This window comes from Perna viridis, chromosome 2, assembly GCF_037379345.1.
Source record: "Perna viridis isolate PV_CMFRI_1.1 ecotype Kerala chromosome 2, ASM3737934v1, whole genome shotgun sequence".
In the NCBI taxonomy this organism is placed as follows: domain Eukaryota; kingdom Metazoa; phylum Mollusca; class Bivalvia; order Mytilida; family Mytilidae; genus Perna; species Perna viridis.
Genome location: NC_142446.1, coordinates 51838698 through 51863766, shown reverse-complemented (window position 1 = coordinate 51863766; position 25069 = coordinate 51838698). Strand labels below are relative to the sequence as shown.

The 25069-nt window shown below is 31.2% G+C and overlaps 1 protein-coding gene across 1 annotated transcript in view; it reads right to left on the bottom strand.

The window, feature by feature from the left end:
* Positions 1-25069, bottom strand: part of LOC148625711 (protein trachealess-like) — a 49426-nt gene that overhangs the window by 7489 nt on the left and 16868 nt on the right. Inside the window, exons 2-8 of the mRNA XM_088569413.1 lie at positions 24434-24672; positions 19571-19641; positions 15093-15182; positions 4813-4903; positions 2469-2561; positions 1426-1535; positions 781-974 (exon numbers count right to left, since the gene is read on the bottom strand). Of these exons, the coding sequence (XP_088425539.1) occupies positions 781-974; positions 1426-1535; positions 2469-2561; positions 4813-4903; positions 15093-15182; positions 19571-19641; positions 24434-24672 (888 nt within the window). The remainder of the gene's footprint in view (positions 1-780; positions 975-1425; positions 1536-2468; positions 2562-4812; positions 4904-15092; positions 15183-19570; positions 19642-24433; positions 24673-25069) is intronic.

The following is a 25069-nucleotide window of genomic DNA, read 5'->3' as shown; positions in this document are numbered from 1 at the left end:
TTTCTGTCAACTATGGCAATTCAAACAAAATAACAAAAATAAAAATATATAAGCTTTGCATGATTCTTACCTGGAGTGCTACTTAAGACAAAGCGCTGGGTTCTAGTTAAATACTTACAATATCATGTTTGTATTAGATTGAAACTATTTAATGAAGTTGAGATTTGTATCAAATAAAGATTATAACAAAATTACTGATCCCATAATCATAAATTCGTTGGGAAGGCAGGGTCTTCTTAAGCCATAACCAACAGGTCATTGCACTGACTTTTGCTGTTCTTTAATTAATGAACCTACACAGACACAAGTCTCTTTACATCAATTTAAATGCATTTTGAACATTGGTAAACTGAACATTTGTCTAAAGTGAACAAAATGTAGTCCAAAAGAGATCTGCTTAAGAGAAGTTACAATGACATTTTGAAAAATTACATTATTAACTTGTAATGAGTTTACCTTTTGCTCAATATGATTGATGATTGATTGTTGGGGTTTAACACCTGAGCAGCAATAGTTAAGCTTTATTCAGACGAAGCCCAATATTAAAGTCGAAATGAGGTGCTGGTACATAACATAGAGGATGAAAGTGACATTCACCCTTCTTAAATAGGGAAAAGACAATTTTTTGCATGAAATTTGACTTTTCACAAGTTCTATCCCCAAAATGTTTTTGCTTCATTTTGCTTATGTTTTTATTCTATTTTCAGCCATATATAAAAAAGATTTTGGTGGTTTTGTTATAGGCAAATTTTACTGTATTTCCTTACATTAGGTACTTACATTGTATCACAGTATATGACTTTAAGATTAGGTGACAGCCTCATGATAAAAGTATCACTCTCTATCCGGAGTTCAGTTATAGTCGGAGGTGGTAAAGCTATAGCTATTCCTACCAACCCTAAATACTGGGTTGTAGACTTTCTGTTCAGATTAAAACATAACTGGGGACGAAAATGTGCTGTTACATAAACAACCTGAAAACAAAACCTTTTGAGTGTATGATTTTAATATTTTACTGTTCAACTTTTATTTTCTATAATTCTCTTAGAGACAAAAGTGTTTCTAAAAAACAATATTTCTCCCGGATTGCTTTTATTAAAACATTTTATAACATATAATCATAGAGAATAATATTAAAGTTGAAATCATTTTGTTTTTGCAGATGATGCATACAGTATCAGAGAATTAGTGAAATAAAGTAAATACTCAACTTTATACAGACTAACTCACCTTTAAGCTTTTTTTTTGTGGTTTTCCATTTGTTTTTTTGTTTGATTAACATATGGTTTTTTGAAGATTTAATAAAGGATGCAAAATCTTTTAAAGGTAGTATAAATAACTTTAGCCTGTTACATTTCAGACACATTAACCTGGAATATGTATTATTTTTATCAATTTGTTTTTTCACTTTTGATTTATACTGACCCTATAACCAGATGTTCTGACATGAACCCCTCTTTTTGTTAAAGTAGACTTCATTCTCAGACAGAATGTCCTTTCTAAAGGCCTATCTGGGTTTGGTATCATAAAAGCAACTGAAAAAGAAAGTAATAGAACATGAATTATCTCCCATTGTACACATTCAAAATACCAAAATGCAAAGGTCCAAAGTGATTATTGTTAATTTAGAAATAATTGAAAGTTTTTATCAATAAATTGCCTGAATAATGTAAATGGGTTATAAATCACAAGGACTTCAGGTAACATTTTTATTTGTCTTCTCTTCCTCATCCATCTTTGTCTTGCACAGAGGAATATTGTATCTTGTTTTCAAATAACAAAATTATAACCATATTCAGCTGTGAAAATATTTATATCACAATAATAAAAACACATTATTTTATAGATAGCAGTGATTTACCAAATGTTCCTAATGTAAAATTTTTTTGATAACTCACTCTGTGAAATAAATTTGGTAATTTCACTCTCAGACTTTCTCTCATAACCCCCACCCCCACCAAAAACATCACAAGACATCACTACGTGTATTGTCCATTGTTTACAAAATTTGACTTTTATATTGAAAAATGCAACAAACAACTAGGCATTCTTCGGCACTTGTGATTATATTTTGGTTATTCACCATTTCCAATTAATTATCCTATTACTATCATATTTATAACAACAGTAGAAGTACATGTATTGGTTTCCAATTACCCAATACCCCCTTCCATAAAAAACACCCAAGAAACAACTTTTTGAAAGAATAACAAAAACACTGTAAATGAAAAAAAAAATAAAAAAAATACTAAATTAAAGGACTCTACTCCTTAATTTTTTGTCTATCTATGTTTTTTGCGGGTTTTGTTACTATTTTGCAAAGTAAAGAGAAAAAATTATTAATGTGATAACTGTAACTGTTACATGGGTGAATGATACAAATCAACATTTTGAAGATACCAGCAAATTTACAAAAAGTGAATACAATTTGGAATCGTGAATAAGATGAATGAAACAATAAGTGATACCTCTATCAGGACTTGAGGGAGATACAGGTCGTGGTGTCGATGGAGCCGAGCCCTCGTCAGATGTTGAGCCTGGAGATGATGCATTGGGATTAACTGTAAATGATAAATAAAAAAAACAGTTGATAAAAGTAATGTGATGATGTGTATACAGCTAATATCTTACTTTGTTTATTAATACAACACAATATATCTACTTACAGGATAAAATGATATTGTATAAAGGTTGGTGAAAGGCATGTACAAGACATGACTATTTTCAACCCCATATTTTTTAACTGTTCTATTTCTGACTCTCATAATTGGAGTCAAGTTCCCTTCCCCGAAAACATTATATGAAATCCCATAATTGTTTCAGATCAGAATATAAAATAAGTGCACAGTGGCATCATGTGATAAAACACGTGTGAAAATTTCTGCAGTTTCAGAGGAGTTGAGGATGGGAACTGATGACTGATGGACAGACTGACACAAACAGAAGGGTGAACAGACAGACGGACAGCATGATCACCTGTACCAGTTATGTAATCCATCAAAGTGTTACTGAGTTTTTGTGTAACAGGGGCAGCTGGACTGACAGAATATAGCTGACCACTGACAAAGGCATAATATAATACAATATAATAAGGTAAATACAAGCATTCCATTAATCCTAGCTGAAGAAAGGACATTCACTCAATATTCACTGTCTAGCAACTGACATGCTGGTAGATAAACAACTAAACTTTTATTGTAGTAAAATTTAATAAATATGGAGATGTTTTCTAAGTATCTGTAGTGTAATGCCTAATACTCAAACCCACCACATCGATCATTTTTATAACTATAATATGAATATGGTAAACGTTCTAAGCCCACTCAAATATGCTCATGATTTGCGAATCCAGTATTTAAACACTGCACTAGCTGTGATAAATATTTAAAAACCGATTCAAACCAGGAAACCCTCATTTTTATTAACTTAAATTTTTAAATTTAAGAAAATCCCAGCTTACAGATTGAAAAATAAGTCATTGGATGCAGTGCAAAATGCCTTAAAAATTTAGTCAAGTTCCCCACAGGTGAGAAATAAAATAACAGTATTATTCATAATCACAAAGTTTTTATCCTTATTTATATTTAATTCTCTTCTATCCTATATCCATAACAAGCAAATTATTTCCACAATAAATTCAATTTCATTGACTAGGAAACATAAAATGAGTACAAAAGATATTTATACCGATGAATAAAAAGAACTGGACACATTACAAATTCTATTACTCAGGTGCTGTGCATTATTATGTCAGCATTCCCACATTATCACTCTTCTCCCTCGGAAGTCATTTTTTTTATGTGTTTCCTGTTATTTCTGATCTTATGTCAGAAATGACAACAATACAAAACTCAATCAAGTGTAATAAGCATCCTTAGTTGGTAAAGAACACAAACAAATGTGTACCTTTGTCGTCTTTTGAAGATGAGCAAAATGTTTGTTCCTTTTTCAAGAACGAGAAAATTTACATCTAATGTACCGAATAATCCCAGGAAATTGTCAAACCAAATATGAAGTTAATCAAAGAGTTTGTAAATATTTTCTGTTCACCTGTTGTTTTACCTGTACCAGTTCCTTTGATCTGATCGTTAACTGATCAGACAGAACATCGTTACTACAATCATAATGACATGTTGGCATTCTTTAAATTACTAATTTTACAAATCAGTACATCTGTCTTAATTTCTTTTTAGTGGTCAATGTAGGCTGGGTAAGGCCATTTACCTGACTTTTTTACAAGTGGTGTTAAATTTTCTTTTTTTTCAATTTTCTATGACTTATAAATAAAATTTTGACAAAATGAATCATTTTTTGCTGACTAGAATGTTTTGTAATACTGCCGTCTTTCCAACGTACAGTAATATTATAATAAAAAATGTCTCGTCTTCATGCACACAATGATTAATCAAACATGTGTAAGGCTTAACAGGACTTTGAAAAAAAATTAAGCATACAGAATAATTAACACAAAATCCTGTTTAGTCATATACATTTTAGACTCCTATGGTGCCAACATGAATGTAAGTTTTCTTTTCTTACATAAAAAAATATTTGTAACATTTCTAGACAAATTTTATGAGTTTGACTGAAAAAAAGTATACATGGCTTTATGGTTTATTAAAATGAAATCATTTCAGTTTTTGTAATAGACCCTTTTGTGGTAAGTTTGTGAGCATGCTCAATATACACTTCTGCGAGGTAGGGCTTGGGTAGAACAAATGAATTTTCCTCACTGAAATATATATTGAGCATGCTCTACACATGCTCACTGACTATCCTACAGTTAGCACAAAAGGGTCTATTTTTACTTACTGTTTTGGAAACCAAGTCCCAAGTACTCAGCCAACTCGCTGTGGTCTGCATGATGTACATAGTCAAATATACTGCTACCAGTCATCTCGACCTTGAAAACACAGAGGCAAAAATAGACTTAATCAATTTTGATTCCACTGAGGTATAAAGGAGTATAAGGCAACTTCAGTAGCAGTCTTCAAAAATATCATCATGCAAGTCAACAACCTACAAAATTAATTTTTATTTCTCATTCAGAAATGGTTACAGAATGCAGTACCAGTCTTAGTTTGTCAATTATTCATTGCACTTATGGGATAAAAATTATAGACAGATCATAAATGAAATAAGTGCTTTGCTAGGCTTCTGAAGCAGGGTTATGTTGCTACAAGATTGCAGTCATCACTACAAAAGTTTTATGGTCGTCATCATGAATTCATGGATCGTTACAGTGTATCCATCTGCACCATGAAAACTGATTTGTTCGTGTCATAGTTTTCCTTTCCTTTTTCGTCTACCCCAGACTTGACTTTTTATTGGCAACTCGGCGGGTGTTTCTAGAAACAGAGGACACTTACCCTACTGGTGCACCTGGTCAATGCTCCTAGTTTTAAATGGAGTCCAAGTTGCTCATTTGCTTTTGTTACTTTGTATGTATGATTTTAGTTACTTTAAGTTCTTTGTTGTGTATGTCTGTTCTCCATGTTTGGTCTTTGTCCCTGGATTACATTCTTTTGATTACAAAATAACCTTGGTTCCCTTGATTACTCTTGCACGAGTTATCGTTCCTGATTTGGCTGATTTATGTGGGAGATGAATGTAGGTTTTTTTTTTAAATATGCAGATCTGAATACAGAAAGGACTATTGCTATGTAAAAATATGGCGTATGAAGACTGAAAAAACATTGTTTGCTTTGTGTTTTCTTTACACCATGCAACACCTCTACTATAGACAATGCATGAATTTCATATGGAATGATATACTTAAGTAGCTGTCTTTGTAAGAATCATGCAAAATCTGAAAAATATGATACACCCCAAAAAAGGCTACATATTTTTATTTTTGTAATTAAGTTGTTTTATGGGTCTATACTATGAAATGTTTAATTATTCATTCAAATCTGCCTGCTCTTAGGAGATAATCGACATTGAAAATACAGTAGATTTACAGAGTTATCTCCCTTAATTTTGAAATCTACAGTGCATTCTATATAATATTCATCTCCTAAGAGCACGGGTTATATGAAAAACCACTTATTTATTTCTGTTTACTATGACATTTCAAACAAAATATCAAAAATAAAAATATGTAGGCTTTTTACCCATGAATCACATTTTGCATGATCCTTAGCTGAAGTGCTACTTAAATCATTAAACTAGTAAAAATTATAAGTAGCAAGAGGACATAGGAGTTCCTCCGTTTTATTCTTCAAGTATGAACTCTGTGCTGTGTTCTCTTTGGTGGGGAACAATATGCAAAATGAGTCATCTCTGCTAACATTTGAAAGATGAAGTCATTGCTTATTTCTTGCCTTTTTTTGGTGAAAAGCGTTGAAGTTAATTAATGTGACCATAAAAAGGCATTACTTATCTCATTATGTAAAACACATGTTATAGCTTAAGTTACATTTTTGTTAAGAGCATTTATGAGGAGAGATGCCAGTAATTTGTTATATATGGCATGAAGGGTGCACTTTTTGTGTGTGTTTTTATTTCATTAATGCTTTAAGTGCCTTAAAATACATGTACTTTCTAATCATAGATAGTGTGGAATAGAAAGGAGAAATCAAAATTGACTAACACTGTATGCATTAATTTGTTAGTCAGAAATTTCAAAAATGGGCCAACTAAATAGCCTAAAAGGAGCCTCCTAAAGTGATTTCTATATAATCAACCAAACTTTTTTTTATCATGGTTGGGTGGGGGGGGTTGGAACAGGAAGGTGTTCAATAACTACTCCAGTTAGCTGATGGTATTTTTTACAGATGAAGATACATATATACTTAATTGATTTATTACCTCAAACTAGTCAGAACCATAATTTTAGTGATATATAGATTTTTATGTTCATAACATGATACACATGTATACCATATTTCATCTTGAAAAGTCCCTATCTTCTAAGAAAAGCTCAATGTACAACTCTCAAATTTCTTGGAAAAGCATAAAAAATATCATGATTGAAGTAACAACATATTGAGTCTGATTAATTTGTTTACAAATGTTCAAATATATGGCATGCAACTTGAAATGAATGTCAGTGCATTTCAGGAAGACTTATTATAATACAAATTGTCTAAAAATAGATGTAAGCGAGTCCAACTTCATTTATTACTCTGACAATATTAACACAATACATGACATATTTTAGAGGAGGTGACATATGTTAGCTTTGTTAATTTGTGCAGTATAATTACACCAGCTAATGATTTTATTAATTACACCATAATAAATTTGGATCATCATCATAAATCTTAACGAGAGTTATGAGGAAATGAATGTCCCTCACTGCGTGTAGTTTGTCTTCAAAGTTGAAACTCTCTACTGCAATTGGCCAAATGTGCTGACTTTTATTTCACTAAATGCAAAATAGATTTTGACAGATGAAGGACACTTAGAATTGTATGCTTTAAAAGGAAGATGAAGTATTTGAGTAGCAATACCATATTTTTCACAAAACAGCAACATAAACTATCATTTTCATATAAAATGCATAAAAGATTTTAGTCCGTTACAAAGTTGCCATGGCTAACTGTGAATTTATATACCCATATCAGAAATAACATTTGCAAGCACCCTCCAAATAAACTGATAAAAAATGCCTTGAAAGTAGCACAAAAAAATAAATGCCTTGAAAGTAGCACAAATGTATATCTTCAAATGTATGAAAATACCATACAAAGAAATGAACAAACTGTAATATTCACATCTTTTCATGGTCATTGACAAGTCAACAAAACTTCGCTATATGATTCAAATTGTATAGATTTGAAGATTTTGCATTCAATATATATTAACGAACAAACAGAAACTATAAGACTATGTAGGGACCTTATTAATAAAATAATTGGGTATATGTTTACTATGGTAGTGTGAAATCTGAGAAACTAACAGTATGGTGAAATTTTGTCAAGACAGCACAATTACAAACTCTGACAGCAATTTTGGAAAGGGGGTTGACCATTCCAGGAAATAAGTTTGGTTCCAGTCTATCATTTTCTCATTTTCATCCACATTTCATACAAAATCAGTAAAGGTTTCTACCCACCCTTTTTTTTGTACCTATCATTTTATGGCTAATTTGGCTCAAGCAATGTTAAAATCTAGACTGTTCCCCCATTAACTCAATGTAAAAATGATTTTTGAAAAATAAAATAATTTCCTTCATTACCTACCCTATTTTTCTTTCTTGTTGGTAGCAGGAGACAAGACTTCTACAGTAAAACTTTTCTGAACTGAACCCCTTTCAGAGTGTAGAATTTGGTTAGTTTGGACAGGTGTACAGTTTATCTATGTTCAAAATACATTTAATCTGACACAATGGGACTTCAAAATTTGTTTGTTATATGCAGGTTTTCAGTTTATTCAGGGTTTGGTTCAGACAGGTTTCACTGTATTTTTTGTTGTTGTCTTATTTGCATGTTATTTGCAACCTAAAACCCAACAAGATCATCAATTATAAAATACACTTGCACCTATCTATGAAGTGCATATGTGTAGTCATAGAAGTTTAAAAATATTTTGACTAAGTCAACTTTTTAAAAGTAAAATGGCGCCATACTCTAATTTTATCAAATAAAATACCAAATAAGAAAAATTCTTGTAGGTTTACATTGAACAAGAGATGACAATTGAATTGAATGATATACCACTAAGAATTTATCTTAGCAGCAACACCTCAGTAGTTTCCATTCATCATAAATACAGATTACCCAATAACCCACAAAACTATTACAAGAAAGGTATTCACATTGCCGTGTGTGGATCTACAGATTATTTCAATAACTAATTTCATATCTCAATGACACTCACTAGTACAGATTTAACTTCTTTAAAGCAAACTAATGTTTATTTCTAAACATGGAATTCTTAAAGTAGAGTTCACTCTTATTTGAATCTCAAGCATCGAATTATCATACATTAAGCTGTACTTTATGATAGAAAAAAATATCAAGAATGAAAACCATATGTAGTTTTAAATATACCCACCCATTAATACTGAGATCATAGATAAATTTAGAAAAAAAGCCTTATTTTAAACATACACCATGGAGATAAACAAGTCAGTAAATAAATGCTTGTAAACAGTAATGTACTGATATTTAGGTACCTGATCAGTGCTTTAAAGAGCAATCAAGAGAACCAAGAATTGAGCCGCAATCAAAATAATATATTCCAAGGATAAAGACCAGACAGGAAAAACAGACATATTAAACAAAGAAAAAAAAACAAGATAACACTGACAACAGAAGCAAATGAGCAACCTGGACTCCACTAAAAACTAGGAGCATGGATCAGGTACAGGGTAAGTGACCTCAGCTTTTCTAGAAACACTAACCAAGTTGCTCATAAAATGTCATGACAGTGAACAGGCAAGATCAGGTTGTTTTTTTTTAATTTTTTTTAGCAATATCAGCTTTCTGGTGTCATGGGAAATTTTCTCTGCTTTACTATTGTAAGTACCGTGAAATCTATATAAAGATTTAATAAGACATTAAATCATACCTTGCCATGTTGCAAAATATTTCTGGGTGAAAAATTAACTTAAAATGGCCACTTTTGAGCAAATAGACCAACCAAACTGAGAATACTTATCAACAATATTGCACCAATAAAACTTTTCAGTCAGTGAAATTGAGCCAGGGTAGTTGGGCTATGGCACACAAACTAATTTTTAATTTTTGGCACAAAGACTATGAATTTAAATTAGCCAAGTGCCTTCTTCAACTGATATATTGTTATAACAATTGTGATGATACATGTATTTCAAATTATTCCTCGCGGACTCTAATCTATTTGCAAAATACTGAGACCTGTAGGAAAAAGATCTAGAAAAACATATCGGTACATTGTTCTGTCACTTGTATAAAAACAGTTTAATTTGCTTTGTGAAAATACTCATTCTCTTCCCAAGTTAAAAAGTGTATTCTCTGTAAGAATCAGGCAGTGGGGTGAAACATGGTAAAAAATACACACACATTTTCTCATGAAATCTTAATCAAAATGTTTTCCTAAATGCAGAACTTATTTAAGTGTCAGTAACTCGAGGTATAAATAATATGAAATGCATTGCAATTTCATCATCAAAGGGAGATAACTCACTTTTCCCAAAATCCTCCTAAACTTAGTTGCCAAACTCAACGATAAATACTCTGACAAAGTTCAATTCAATAGTATTATTGGGATTTTTCATTATCCTTTAATTAATTTAAATTCCAACAGTTAGTAAAAGGTTGAAGCTTTCATAACAATGTGTAGATTGTTTTAAGTTGAGAAGGTCTGGATAGTGACAAGATATTATTGATAGGCCTGGGGGACCAGTCATTAGGTGATGACCTCTCTGTCAATGACAGGTACCCAGTCACAGCTGACAATAACAAAATTACCGCTTTAATTGAAGAACTCTAGTTGAGATGCAAAACTGTTGAAAAGGCAACTCCTGGCTACGGATTATTTTGATAGTAATCATTACAAATTATTGGACCGATTGTAAAATGGTAATTGTGGTGTTTTGTTAATTTAGTGAGACTCAATTTGTATGCAAACATATTGCCGCAAGACTGACATTGATAAACACCGTATCACAGATAATGACACCAGCAGATGAGGTCCCTTTAATCTTCAGTGAATTCATTTAATACTCTCAAATGATGTTGGTTGATATTTATTCATAATTTTGTATTGAAAATTTAATAAAAACAAAGAAAAAATAATTTATAGTTGTCATAATATCTTTGAATAATGAAGAGGCGTATTGTCATTTAAATCTCTCTTGAAATTTACAGTATAAATAATTGGATGGATATGAAGTAGAGGTTTAAATCATCCTTTTTTTTAATTGGTAATCACTGAAACCCAGAAAAAAACTGTGAGCAAAGCTCACTTAGTGATACCCCTGCTACCACCCCAAAAGAAACCATATAGGATAACCCACAAGAGATTTAAGCATTCCAATGGAAAAACAAAACAGGAGGTGCACAATGGCATCATGCAATGAATATTCTATGAAAGTTAAATCAAATCCATTTAAAGGTTTCAGAGAAGTTGCTGATTAAATCTGGGGACGGACAAGCAATACCAAGATCAATAAATACCCCCTTTTCAAACAGGTTATAAAAATAATGGTTTATCTAAATATGTGAATATGCAGTAATTAATTCAATTGGGAATGTTACAGGAATAACAGATAATAGTCATGAAATATTTTCAGACTAACACAGTGAAACCTGTCTAAACTAAACCCTGAATTATCCCAAAACCTGTCTAAACCAGACACATTTAAAAGTTTCTATATATCAATTTAAATGCATTTCAAAATTTGGTAAACTGAACGCGTCTTAACTGGACACCTGTCTAAACTGGATACCTGTCTTAACTGGACACCTGTCTTATCTGAACAAATTTTAAGTCCAAAAGGGGTTCAGTTTAGACAAGTTTCAGTGTACTTAACAAAGCAATAATCATTTGTACTAGTTTTTTTACCATTGAAATAAAGTCCAATAATTCTATAACTTCAATAAGACAAACAGATGATAGGGCAAAATGAAAGAATTTCTTTTTGCCCTTCAGTTGTAGTTTGAGACAGTTACAATTTTATATAATATTCTCAGAACTTTACAGTTCAAGGAATCACCTAAATATAGCTGAAATATTGCTGTCTCAGGCGTTCAACTCCAACAACCAATCAGTTCAATGATAACATTTAACTATAGTGATCGTTCACATACATTCTGTACCTGACAGGGGCAGGTCCAGGATTTTATGCAGGGGAAGCAAATTTAGGAGAATAAAAATGACATGTTTCATGAAAGAATATGATAAATTGCCATATTCAGCAGATTACTAGAGTTTTTTGGTTTTTTTTTTGTCCTTGAATAGGAAGAGCTTATGCCCATTACATCCTCACCTGGACTCACCCCTGCCTGTCTTGGTGATTATTCGGTCCATATAATTTCTTTTATTGATTGTAGGAAATGCAAATTTTGAACTTAGTTAAGTTTAGTCTATTCTTATTTAGGTAGTTAAAAATAAACTTTCTATAGCATATATAAAAAACCTAAATGAAGAATTTAGAAAAAAAATTGAGAGCTGGAAATATCTTCACACACACACATTTGGATACCACAAATGGACTACAAAAATTTGCATTCTGAAGAAAACAGATAGAAATGGTTACAAATAGGCAGGTCCAAGTGGAAACATAAGGGGAAAGGGCCTCTCCTCACGCCAATACTAAAAAATCTGGATGATTGTATAGAAAATTATTACAAGTTACTGGAGCAGGCCACCTCTAAGGCAGTCAGCTACCCCACCTTTTGGGGATTTCTGGATCTGCAACTATCACAATAGTTTTGAGTAGATTTTACCATCTACAATAAATCAGATAGATACATTTATACAACCAAATCTGGATCCAATAAAACCCATAAAAAGGTTACCAGCTTACAAGCAATGTCTCAAGTATGCTTTTAAATTTTTATATTGTTTAAAGAATTTCACATGAAAGTTAATGTTGCATTAAATAGTGTGTTTACTTGTATTATTTAAGCTTGGCTACTGGTCATATATTACAGCAAGTATAATGGTTAACTTCAGAGAATGGAGTTGGGTCTTTCATTGATCATATGACAATTACCTATTGAACATCCTTAATATGTAGTTAACTGGGCAACTGACAAAGAAAGTTTGGAAGTTCATTGCTACACTACCTAAGACATTTCATCAAGCAATGGTCATTTAATTGAGGGAAGATCAACTTTTTTTCACAGAATTTAACTATATTTTTGCTGTAATTTATACAGCAAGTAGATATGTTTTATTCTTTCTTAAATCTGGAACATTTCAAAACAAATGGAAGCATACGGTTTAACTGTAATCTACCTTTTACTCAGAAACCTGTTAGGATTATTTATGCTAATAGCGGCCATTCACTAACAAAAAAGCATTTGTTTATTGCCCATGTACAGCTTTTGTGTCTTTTCAAAGTATTGCTTTAAATCATGATACTGATATATCAAGGACCACTTTGTTACAGGATTATTGCTCTCAATATTAATGGTCCAAATTAACATATTGCAGGTTTCTCCCACCATATATATATTTATGTATAGAAGGTATACCATACAAAGTGAGTCAGGGGTTCAAAACAGTGGTGATCCGAGGTCCAGGACCCTCAACTTCTAATTTTGGACACTTAAAATATCATTTACCTGAGTCCTCAACCTTTAACCCTTTAAACTGACTTTATTGTGGACTTTTGAATTTCCTCAAGTAGACCATTGGTTTGAAATGGAGAAGTACAGGATCTTCTACTCTTGACAGTAAATTTGAATTTCAGTGAGAGGCATGTATTATAGATTTCTCGGGTATTCTTGAGGTGTTTTGAACAACCTCATCTACATACACAGGGCTCACATGATTCATGGGGTGTTTGAATAAATAAAGCTTGGTTATAGAAAAGGTAAATTTCAATGCTATGGTATACATCTCTGAAAACTAGGAACAAATTTTTGTGATATTTCATGGTATTTGAAGTCTTATCTTTTACTGTAAAACCTCATATATCCTCCTTGTAAGTGACAATGGAAAAATCTGTATAAGCCACATCTGTGCAGAAAATTAGAAATTTAAAAGCCTTTCATACTGACTAATCCCTGTGTGTTTGAATGGAACTTGTATAAAATTTTACCACATACATTTAGCTATTACTACAAATGACACAAAAATGACATGAAAAACACCTCTATTGACCCCATTTGACCAAAAAAGTTAAGACCAAATAGCAATACACATTTTCATTACTTTTGAATACAAACATATCAAATATCAAATCTTTCAAAACTCTGACATAGGATATTCAAGTGTAGCTGAAGTTCCAGATCCTGATATTTGTCCTTCAAATTTGACCATTAATAATAACAAACACATATACAGAGATTGACATTTATACCAAATTTCACGCCACTACTTTGACTAGTTACAATGCTATGAAACAAACACAATTATGTTAAGATCAGACAGATTGAAAGATGTATGGAAAGAAGGACAGAGTAATTACGAAAAGGCTACCATTTATAGTAGTGGGTTCTACTTGGGCTATGTGACTACCTAATCATAACACAGGTCAAACCAAAACCCAGATGATCCATAGACAGACCTAAGGGGTGGGGGGTGGACCTTTATGCTAGAAAATTTTGATTATATATAAAAAAACAAAAAAAACACATGAGCAGGACCCCCTAAGGCCCATCACCCCTCCCCACCTCCCCTTCTCAAATAAAATTCTGGATCAGCCACTGGTAGTTTTGATGATATTGCTATTCGTTAATACTTCTTGAGCTAGCTGTCAGTAACTGCAAGTGTTCTTTCGGTGGAAATTCTCATTTGTTTATATTGTGTATGTTGAGGTATTCCATCAAGCTCCATGCAGCGGCAGTCACTCGTTCCCTCTCTTACTAATCGCTACAGACAGGCCTCTTCAATGTTCTCTGACATTATTCAAATCAAATGTCATTTGACAATCGGAAAAAAATTGCATAAAATCATTCCTATTTCCTGACTTTACAAGATTCTTGCATTTTCTGAGAGGGCCGGCTGCAGCATCTAAAGTGAATTTCGAACATCAGATGCTGTTTTGGAGATTAGAATTCCATAGAGAGAATTGATGTATTATTGAATGAGTTTAACGGCATGTTTGTTTGTTGTTCAGTTCATTTTATACCTGATATTAAAAGGAGGAAGGTCAAGGCCTTATAAAACTTGTTTAACCCCACCACAGATTTCAAGCACTTGTCCCCAGTCAGAAGATATAGGTCATTTATTTGTCTTTGTGTCATTATATTACTTTTTAGTTTGATTTTGAAGAATTGTCATCTTTCAGTACCGTGGATTTTATTTCTTTGTTGTCTGGGCCTTCCTGAGCTCACTTAAAGGTGTGTTCACTCTTATTGAAGACCGTTTGGGTGATCTCCAAATATATTTACTTTTTGGTATTTAGGTTATACACAGGTGCATTTGTTACGTTTCACAATATCCAATCTTTTTATACTATAATCTCAAAGGCTTAAATTGATTAAACTTACCTGTGAAAGCCCTAGGTATATCGAGACAGTTTCTGAAATGTATAAAAATCTTCCGTCATTTCCCAGTGCAAAGGCAAATCCATCCAGGGACTGAAATAACAAATATACAGATGTTATTGACTAAACAATTACTGCTTGTAGATCTAATAGATGTGTATTTGATCGGATAAGCAACACATATAAAATTTTTTTTTAAAAATGAAAATTATGGGAAAACATATGCACATTACTTAGTTATCTACTCTGACTGGTAAATGGACATCACTTTAAACAAAATATAGTAAAAAGCTTAATTTTGATTCAATTTAACCAATATATATTTCTTAATTTTCACTGTGGCAACACGCAAGAACCATAAAAAATTAATTTAGACGGCTAAAGAAATTTACATTTGGCAAATTTTTGTTGTTTAGATGAAACCACTAACATTTAATACCAAAACTGCTCTAAAAGAGTCAAATTTCACCTATTTTGACATATTCAGAAAAAATACTTAATTCTAAGCAGTCACAGACAAAATATGAAAATGATATCTGGACATGGTATGATAAGAATAATGAAAAAGCATAATTTTTTAGACCAAATGGCCAATATTAATTTAAAGTTAGAAACAATCTAGAAGTTCAGGGCCATTTTAGAGCCTTGATGACACCCATCCCTTGTACATAGATTTATCAATACACAGATCAAGTGTTATTCTGTAAATGCAAAGTAAATGTTTTATTGGTTTTTAAATTCAGCTTATATTACAAAATTGAAAACCACAAAAATTGGTACCCCATCAAAAAAAAACATGCTTCTCACAGACTATGCTACATTTGTAGTTACCTAATACACATTTTAAGAATTACATTTTAACTCAAATTTTGCATTTTTTATTTTGGTAATAGAGTTCAAATAAGTTAATTGCTTATTAATGATGTCAAAAGTTTATTGTTTCTACTACATTATATAATTAAGAATATATGTCACAAAAATCTATAAATTAACGCCTGTCCATCAATTATTCAAATCTTTAATTATTGAAGTTTTAATTATACCTTTTTAACATGTTCTTGTCTTTTTCATTGACTAAGGAGATAGGTGACAGATCAAACATATTATTCAAGACTATAGCAACTAAATTTCATCCAAAACAAAAACTATCTAAAATCAATCCTGGAAGTATACACTCTTTAGACAGTGTTCTAGGATTCGAAATTCCCATAACCCAGGACCATTGCATTTTTGGTGTGAAATTTTTTTTATGATCCACTTTCCCTCTGGCAAGTAGAAAACTTGAATTTCTGAAAGGGTTTGTTAAGTTCAAAACCAAACTTTAATTGTGGAAAAACTAATCTTCATTTGAATGATATTTTCCTTTGGAAATCTAAAAAAATTGTTCAAATCCTAGAAAACTGTATAGGGGCATTGGTGTAATAAATTTTTGAATATAATGAATTTCAGAACCAAATCTATAGATGTTTTAATAGTTCTGAACTAGATAATTGCTATCAAAGATACACAGAAGTTTCATTTTCAGCTGAATTTACTTGGCACCTTTAGTTATATTCTCCATACATTCTTTGTTATATTCTCCATACATTCAGTCACTTTAATCACTTATCAAAATGGCAATCAATTTCAAATCAAAACCAAAAGTAACAAGTCATAAAACTCCATGGAAAACTCAACATCATACCTAACAATGAACTCTCTGGACATTAAAAATGAAAATGAGCCAAGATATTTTATCAATTGGTGTTTTTTGGTGCTATTCATTGTGGTTTTGCTGTCATACACAGAACCAAAAGCAATTATTTCAACAGCTAATTTTATTTTAATTGTTATTTTTTAGGAAATATTTTTTAATTATGTAATTAATGGACAATCAGGCATGTGTCGTTGAAATTGATTCTGCATATAAATTGACCTGATTATGAGGTCAACAATAGTTAATGTTCTATAGGGACTGAATCTCATGAGAATTACCCAGGATTACATTGGTCTTTAGTCAGATCATTGCTCTTAATGTTACTTCAGGAAATTGGCAATGCATACAACTGAGCATATTTGGTGAAAAAGAGAATGTGATTGTTTTCTCAGAAAATCTTTACTGGTTTAATCATAAGGTCAATTCATAGAAGAAGTGCATTAGCTCCTTACTGAGTCTTGGTCCATGACTTAGTCACACAATGCCAATGAAATCCTACAATGTCACTGGAGTCACACAATATCAATGGAGTTACACAATGTCAATGAAGTCACACAATGTCACTGGAGTCACACAATAATAATGAAGTCACACAATTTCATTGCAGTCAACCTCCAATGTAAAATTATGTGAGTCAATATAAAAAAAAACCAAACAAATGAAGATGATTATTTTTCTCATCCAAATTTGAATATGAATCAGTCTTATTACAAAAATAGTCTTTCAAGCTTGTCAAATAATTCATCTTCAGTACAGTTAAACCAGTCAAAACTGAACCCTGTGTGAACTAAACATCTTCTTTAATAACCACTTTATATCAGTTTCAATATTTTTTTTTATTTAACCAAGTAAATCTCTAAGTTGAAGAGGTTCATCTAGACAGGTTTTACTGTATATCAAATATAGAGTACAATTTTTTCTAATAATCTCAAATTCTAGGGCTTTTTTTTACCAACTGGAGAAGAGAGAAAATACATGGTTATACCATAACAATCAAAGTCTATGGGGTTTAACAATACAGGCATAGTTTAGTATACAGTAAATCTGTCCTGAGTGACCGTCTAAGGGAGAGCATAACCTCGTCACATAAGACAGAGGTCTTTCAGGTAGGTCTTACCTAATATTTCAAGTAGAAAAATTTTCCTAGTTTTTCTGGAAGATGACTTTGAATGAACATAATAAGAATTTTAATGTAGAAGACATATGTCACTGAACTTGATTTCTAGAATATCGGAATGCAATAGGTATGATCTACCTTAAATGCAGCTTTATATAATATAGAAATATTTTAATCATAGTCTTTTAAAACAGGTTATTGCTGAATTCAAGTGGTTGCCAATATAGGTTTGATTGTGCATCCTGCTATGTAGGGCACACCTCACATTCTTAGAATTAAAGTGCAATGTCATTCATAGTTTTAAAAGATCAATTAAATTCAAATTATGTAATAAATGAATAAAAGTACTACATGTACCAAAAATAATTTTATGTTTGCCATTAAGATATGATTGTACCAACTGATCTGATGTATAACTGTTAAGTCTGGGGCCAAGAATCCTACGATGAACAGTCAACAAGACGTATTGTGATGGAGAAGCTCACAGTTTTCTCTAATTACAAAATCATATTTAACATTAATATTGTGACAATAACAGAATTATGTTGAGAAAAACTCATTTTAAGTTGTCATTGGTTGTGTTTTTTTCATAAAAAGTAGTGTACAAATTGGTGTTTATTATTGATAATCATCATTAATTCTCAAATGATTTATCAATGTCAGCATGAATTTAAATTTTAAATTTACATTGAAAAAGGTTATTTTCCTAAAATCATAAGACAGTGGGAGGTTCCAAAAAGTGCTATTTTACCATATCGGCCACATATTAGTTAAAATGTATTATATATTTTGTAAAACACTTGCATGTCTGTATTTTGAGCATTAAATATGTAAAGCAGATCTACTAACAAAGAATACAAATATGGAAAAGTTTTGCTTGTTAATGGATAACTAGTTGTTTAGGTGTTTTTAATTGAGTTAAGAATTGGAAAATTGTAAAAATGCATCTATTTGTACATTTTATACTATTTTTCTGGGAAATTAAAAAGTAAAATTGCATTTACTCAAAACATATTTGTTTAAAAAAAAAAAAAACACTTGAAAATTCCAGTTTTTTTTTCGTATTTTAAATTGGGTTAAAATTTAAGATTTTTTATGGCAAATTTCTTCCATCAGTGCCAACCCTCTGAAGAGTTATTTGCACAGCAGATTCCATCAAAAAAGTCTAAGAATCAAATTTTCATAAAACCTTCCATTAGATTCATTTCACATGTACATCACACCAAAATTTGTAATAAACAATGTGGCTAAAATAATATAGTCCATTGACATACTTGGTAGAATTTATCACTGCATGATTTGGCTTTCTATTTCAATATCTTTTTTGGCTTTGAGTGCTTCTTGTATATTTTATTTTTGAATCTTTAATTTCTTAAATACAGTGAAACCCATCTTAACCAAACCTTGGAAAAACTGAATACATGTCTAAACCACACATTTTTTTTAACTTTACAAAAGTTGAAATGTATTTTGAACCTGTATAAACTAAAAACCTGTCTAAACCAAACAGATTATCCAGTCCAAATGGGGTTCAGTTTAGACAGTTTCCACTGATTTTGGTGCTAATGCTGCAGGTAAGAAATATACAATATTTGCAATATTTACATGATTGGTATTTCTTTATTATTATTTACATGCATCCTCTCAATATCTTAAAGGTACATGTACCTGTAGTATATGAGTACCCTGATGACTGTCTATTAAATCAGCACTAGTCAGACTTCTTCTTCTTCCATGTCCTGAAATACCAAATAACATGTAATTCATCAAGAAAAAAGATGTGTCAATGTGATACCAAAGCATGATGTGTGAAATATTCTCATGACAAGAAAATTATCAAAGCAAAAACATTTTAAAACTCCAACATAAGGAGGGGGAAGACCCCTCAAAATCAACAAAAAAATTAGAATCTCTCACATTGTAGAGGAAGATTTTTGGTTAAAATTACTATATTTCCTGTGAGAATACTAAATAATTGTATTTTTAAACCAAAAATTTGCTTTTACCTAAAAATCTCCAACATGACCATAGACCAAAGGCTAACAGGTAGGAAGCAAATACCAGACCTAAAACACACTAAGGGGAAACATCTAGCCTTTAACATGTAGCAGAACTCCTGTCTAACAATATCTATTTCTAACGTCAGTCTTTAAAACACAAATTTATGCAAACAAAATTGGACAATGCTACAACAAAATCAAAGTAAACGACACAAATGAAGAAACAGTGGCATTTAGGCAAACAACAACAAAATAGTTAAGTAGCATTCCAGCTAAGAATCATGCAAAAATGTGATACATGGTTGGAAAGCCTACATATTTTTATTATGGATATTTTGTTTAAAATGCTTCAGTAAACAGAAATTAACATTGATTTTTCGTATAACCCATGCTCATAGGAGATAAAAATTGTATAGAACGTACTGTAGAATTCAAAATTAAGGGAGATAACTCTGTAAATGACACTCAAATACAATAGAATCAATTGGATTTTTAATGTTGATTATCTCTTAAGAGCAGGCAGATTTGAATGAATAATTACACATTTCATAATATAGACCAACAAAACAAATTAATTACAAAAATAAAAATATGTAGCCTTTTTTGGGGTGTATCACATTTTTCAGATTTTGCATGATTCTTACAAAGACAGCTACTTAAATGGTTGGAAAAGGTAACTGAGATTTCATCCTTTTCAGAATAAAATTTAAATCAAAGATATCAATTCTATAGCAATACATGTTATCAATAACTTTAGTAATTTGTGATTAACACATTTAAATAGAATATAGCCAACCTTGTCTGGGAAAATAAATTTCAATAAAAATTTAATTTCTGAAGCAGAACAGATAAATAAAGTCCTAAAAAACTCTAGAATGTTTATGGTCTAAAAAGAGCTTGCTATGAAAATTGCTCTAAAAGACAAAATCTTGGGGAGTCAAGCTTTGATTCAAAATTTGCTCTGAAAGACAAATTTCTTAAAAGAATTTGCTTTAAAGATTCCTCTAAACAACATACTAAAAGTAATTTTATGAATAAAGATCTTGAGTTTGAGGTCAAATTTTCAATAAAGGACAGATTTTATGAAGATTAACCTATGAAAACTATGAAATAACCAACAAATTAAAAGACAGACTTCACTTTCAAAAATTCCTTCATAAGACAAATTTTATAAAGAAAACTAAATTTTGCTTTTAAAAATTCCTCCAAAAGATAGCATTTTGGAAAAAAATTATTTTTTTCAACATACCTCTAAAAGACTAAAAGTTCAGGAAGAAAGGCTAAATATAGTGGTCCAAAAGACTAAAAGTTCAGGAAGAAAGGCTAAATATAGTGGTCCAAAAGACTAAAAGTTCAGGAAGAAAGGCTAAATATAGTGGTCCAAAAGACAAAAAGTTCAGGAAGAAAGGCTAAATATAGTGGTCCAAAAGACTAAAAGTTCAGGAAGAAAGGCTAAATATAGTGGTCCAAAAGACTAAAAGTTCAAGAAGAAAGGCTAAATATAGTGGTCCAAAAGACTAAAAGTTCAGGAAGAAAGGCTAAATATAGTGGTCCAAAAGACTAAAAGTTCAAGAAGAAAGGCTAAATATAGTGGTCCAAAAGACTAAAAGTTCAGGAAGAAAGGCTAAATATAGTGGTCCAAAAGACAAAATTTTAAGAAGAATGGATTTAAAATATCCTTATAAAAGACATACTTTAAAAAATTCCTTAAAAGTTGCTCTAAAAATGGAACTTTGAGGATGACGGAATTTGTATGAAAGTTCCTCTAAAAGTGAAACTTTGAGGATGACAGATTTTTTGTTAAAAGTTCCTCTAAAAGTGGAACTTTGAGGGTGACAGAATTTATGTTAAAAGTAAATCTGAAAGTGGAACTTTGAGGATGACAGAATTTGTATTAAATGTTCTTCTAGAAGAAACAGACTTCTATCCATCTATGGTTAATCTACTGAACATAAAAATTGTTATGTACTACAGTTTTGTTACTTGTGAATTAACATAAGTAGTCATTTTACTCTCAGTGAGTATTGCAAGTTTATACCTTAATCACATAGAAAAAGTACTCTTTACAGTTTAATTCATCATTTTTTAACAAATAAAGTTTTTTTTTCAAAAGGTCATTGCAAGGATTCGTTCATATAAAAAAACAATAAGTATTAAAATAAAAAAAAATTGAAGATCATACTAAAGGCACTTCCATAAAGTAAATAAGAATAGCATTAAATCTGTGTCATTTAAGTTCACAATGACAGTTTGTTTAAATCCTGGTAAACCAAGCAAAAACCAACATCCCACAAATCTACAATAAAATAATCAATACCACATCTGTCACCATAAAACCGAAAAATGAAATTTTGATTTTGTGATCATTTTTTGTCATGTTTTCTGTAAATTTAAAAAAAAATCATTACCTCTTCCTCTTTGTAAAAAAAAACCCTTTTTATTTGAAGTGGGCATTCATTTCTCTTCTTTCTTATAATAAACACCTAATATAAATTATTAGTGGTTGTAGACAATAAAGGTACCTTAATGTGACATTTTAAACCTGTTATACAGTATAGTCAACCTGGAAGCCAGTGAGATAGGCAAATTCTGTCTAAAGTCAAAGGTCATGTAATTTCAAGACAAAAATAAGCATCATTTTCAACGATTCAAAAACCATAATCTTCTGCAGTCCTAAACAATGGATTGCAAGATATTTTCGAGAGGTTCTAATTTTTTAAATATTCAGAAGCCCTAAATGTTATTCATCATTTTTCATAAATTTTTCATTCAATACAATCTGAAGATGCAAAAAAATAAAAATCCCTTTTTACAGGGCAAATTGTAAAATACAGTTTTAGCAAAGTGTTCAAGATCTGCTAGAACAATATTTATCTACTTAATTGCTAAATGCATGCAGCAACTTTCATGTACTTTTAAGTTTTTAAGACCAATGGCTTCTAGCAAGTATATCTAGTGAGCCTTTTGGCATTATATATAGACAGATTATTTGTTTGAACTTACATTTGAAATAATGGCCGTACTCTTAAACAAAAATGTATAATGCCTGTTCTGCATGTTATCTAGAAACATGCATCTAAGCCATAGACAATAAAAATTAAATGCAAAATTGAGACTCTAACCTAACTTCATAATTCATTAATCTGCCATTTATTTCTGCTAGGCAAAAATTTCTATTATGCTATGATGTAGGTCTATTACAACTATAGCCTCGATTTGATTTCAGCGACTTCTTCACTTCTGAAGGATGAGATAATGTTAACATCTGATAATGTTTTATCTGTCAAAAAAGTCCCCTGAATTGATGCCAAACTACAAAGATATCATGTAGGGTTCATTGAAAACCTGCAAAGGGTGATACAACTTGAAACATTTGCCTCTTTCTGTTTCATTTGACCTCTGACCCTATAAGTTACGCTTCATTTAGACTGTGTGTGTATCAGATAACATGCTTGAGTGATAAATCAAACAGAAGAAGTATCAAAGACTAGATAGGAATTTCAGTAACATCATCTGCTAACAATGTAAATTGCAACTTAGAATTACATGGCTAGGCGAAAGTCTTACAGGCCAAGTAAAAAAATCATAGTTCGATACTTTATTGATGATAAATTGTACTAAATAGACTTTTTCAAAATGATTACTGGCAGTATACAAACTATATCTGTTGTTCAATAGAATTCATTCAAAATAGACTTTTTCCAAGAATTTTCATGGATTCAACAGCCTGCATTTTTGAACTTATGAAAGTTGAAGATGACCGATAAAAAAAAATGAAAAATTCATCAGTTATACTCACACAAAGATCTTCATTAGGTGCTAGGGTTGAAGAATCATTTAAAAACTTACATTCATTCAAAAATATGTGTATTAGACTCCATTCATATAATCAATAATGTGTATTGGAAAAAGGTTACAAGAAACACAAAAAAATGTTAACTTTGGCCTTTGTAAAAAGTGGGTGGGAATAGTGAACACCTGGTTTAAGAGATATGCTACTGTAGAATATAACTATATCTATATATGATCCTTCTCTATCTTTGTTTGGCATTGAATGAAGTGACTTGTGTTATCAATAGCAACCTTTTTAGAATTTATAAAGATATTATTTGGTAGTTATATCCTTGTTACAGTGACAACATTTTATATTATGTTAAAATCTTAAATTACATTGTATGAGTTTTTAAGTTGTTACTGAGTCCATCAACATGCTCCCTAAATTTGATGAAATATTCACAATGTTAAGATTACTTCTAATCAAACTGAGATGGCTGATTTCTCATACACGTATTTACACACTTTTTAATGTGACTTTCCCTATTTTTGTGTTTCATTATATATTTCAAAGAAAGCATCTAATTTTGTAACAAAAAGTGAAATGGCCATTTAATACCAGTGTCAAATTTTCAAAATAAATATAATTTTTATGAGGGTTTATGCCATATCTTGAATAAGTGTTTCATTTCATTACACAATAAACTCAAAAGAAAAACTGCATTCACAGAACATAATGGCTGAGTGTTCATGGTACCTTTAATAGTTTTACTGTTAGGCAAAGACTCTCTGTTCCATGGTGGGTCTCCATGACCAGAAAACTCCCGTAGTTTGAGGTAACTTATGGACAGACGGATTATTGATGCTTTATCCAGCTGACTGGTAATGGCAGCGGGCAAGGGCAGTAACTTTGCCAGTTCATAAAATTCATAGTTTTCTTTGCCACGTCTTGATCTAGCAGCATCACGTGACTTCTCCTTCCGTAACTCCAGGATGCTGAAACATTAATAAAAACTTAACAAAACTACTATAGACAAAATATAATTATGAAATCTCATTACTGCAAACAATAAATATGCCTATCTGAAATGTTAGATTTAATTGTATAATTGGTTTAAAAATTCGGAACAATAAGTCAGTCCACAAAGACAAAGCTACTATTACTGGAGACATCATGATTTTTCTATTCATGAGGTATTCTACATATTGTTTTCCTTCAATCCACAGCTTGAAAAATTCCAAAACTATGGTTACTCCACAAAGACAAAGCCACAATTACTGGAGTTATCATGATTTTTCTTGGCATGAGGTGTTCTAAATATTATTTTTCTTCACTCCACCATTTGGAAAAAATTCCAAAACCATCTAAAATACCACTCATTTCTTCCATCAA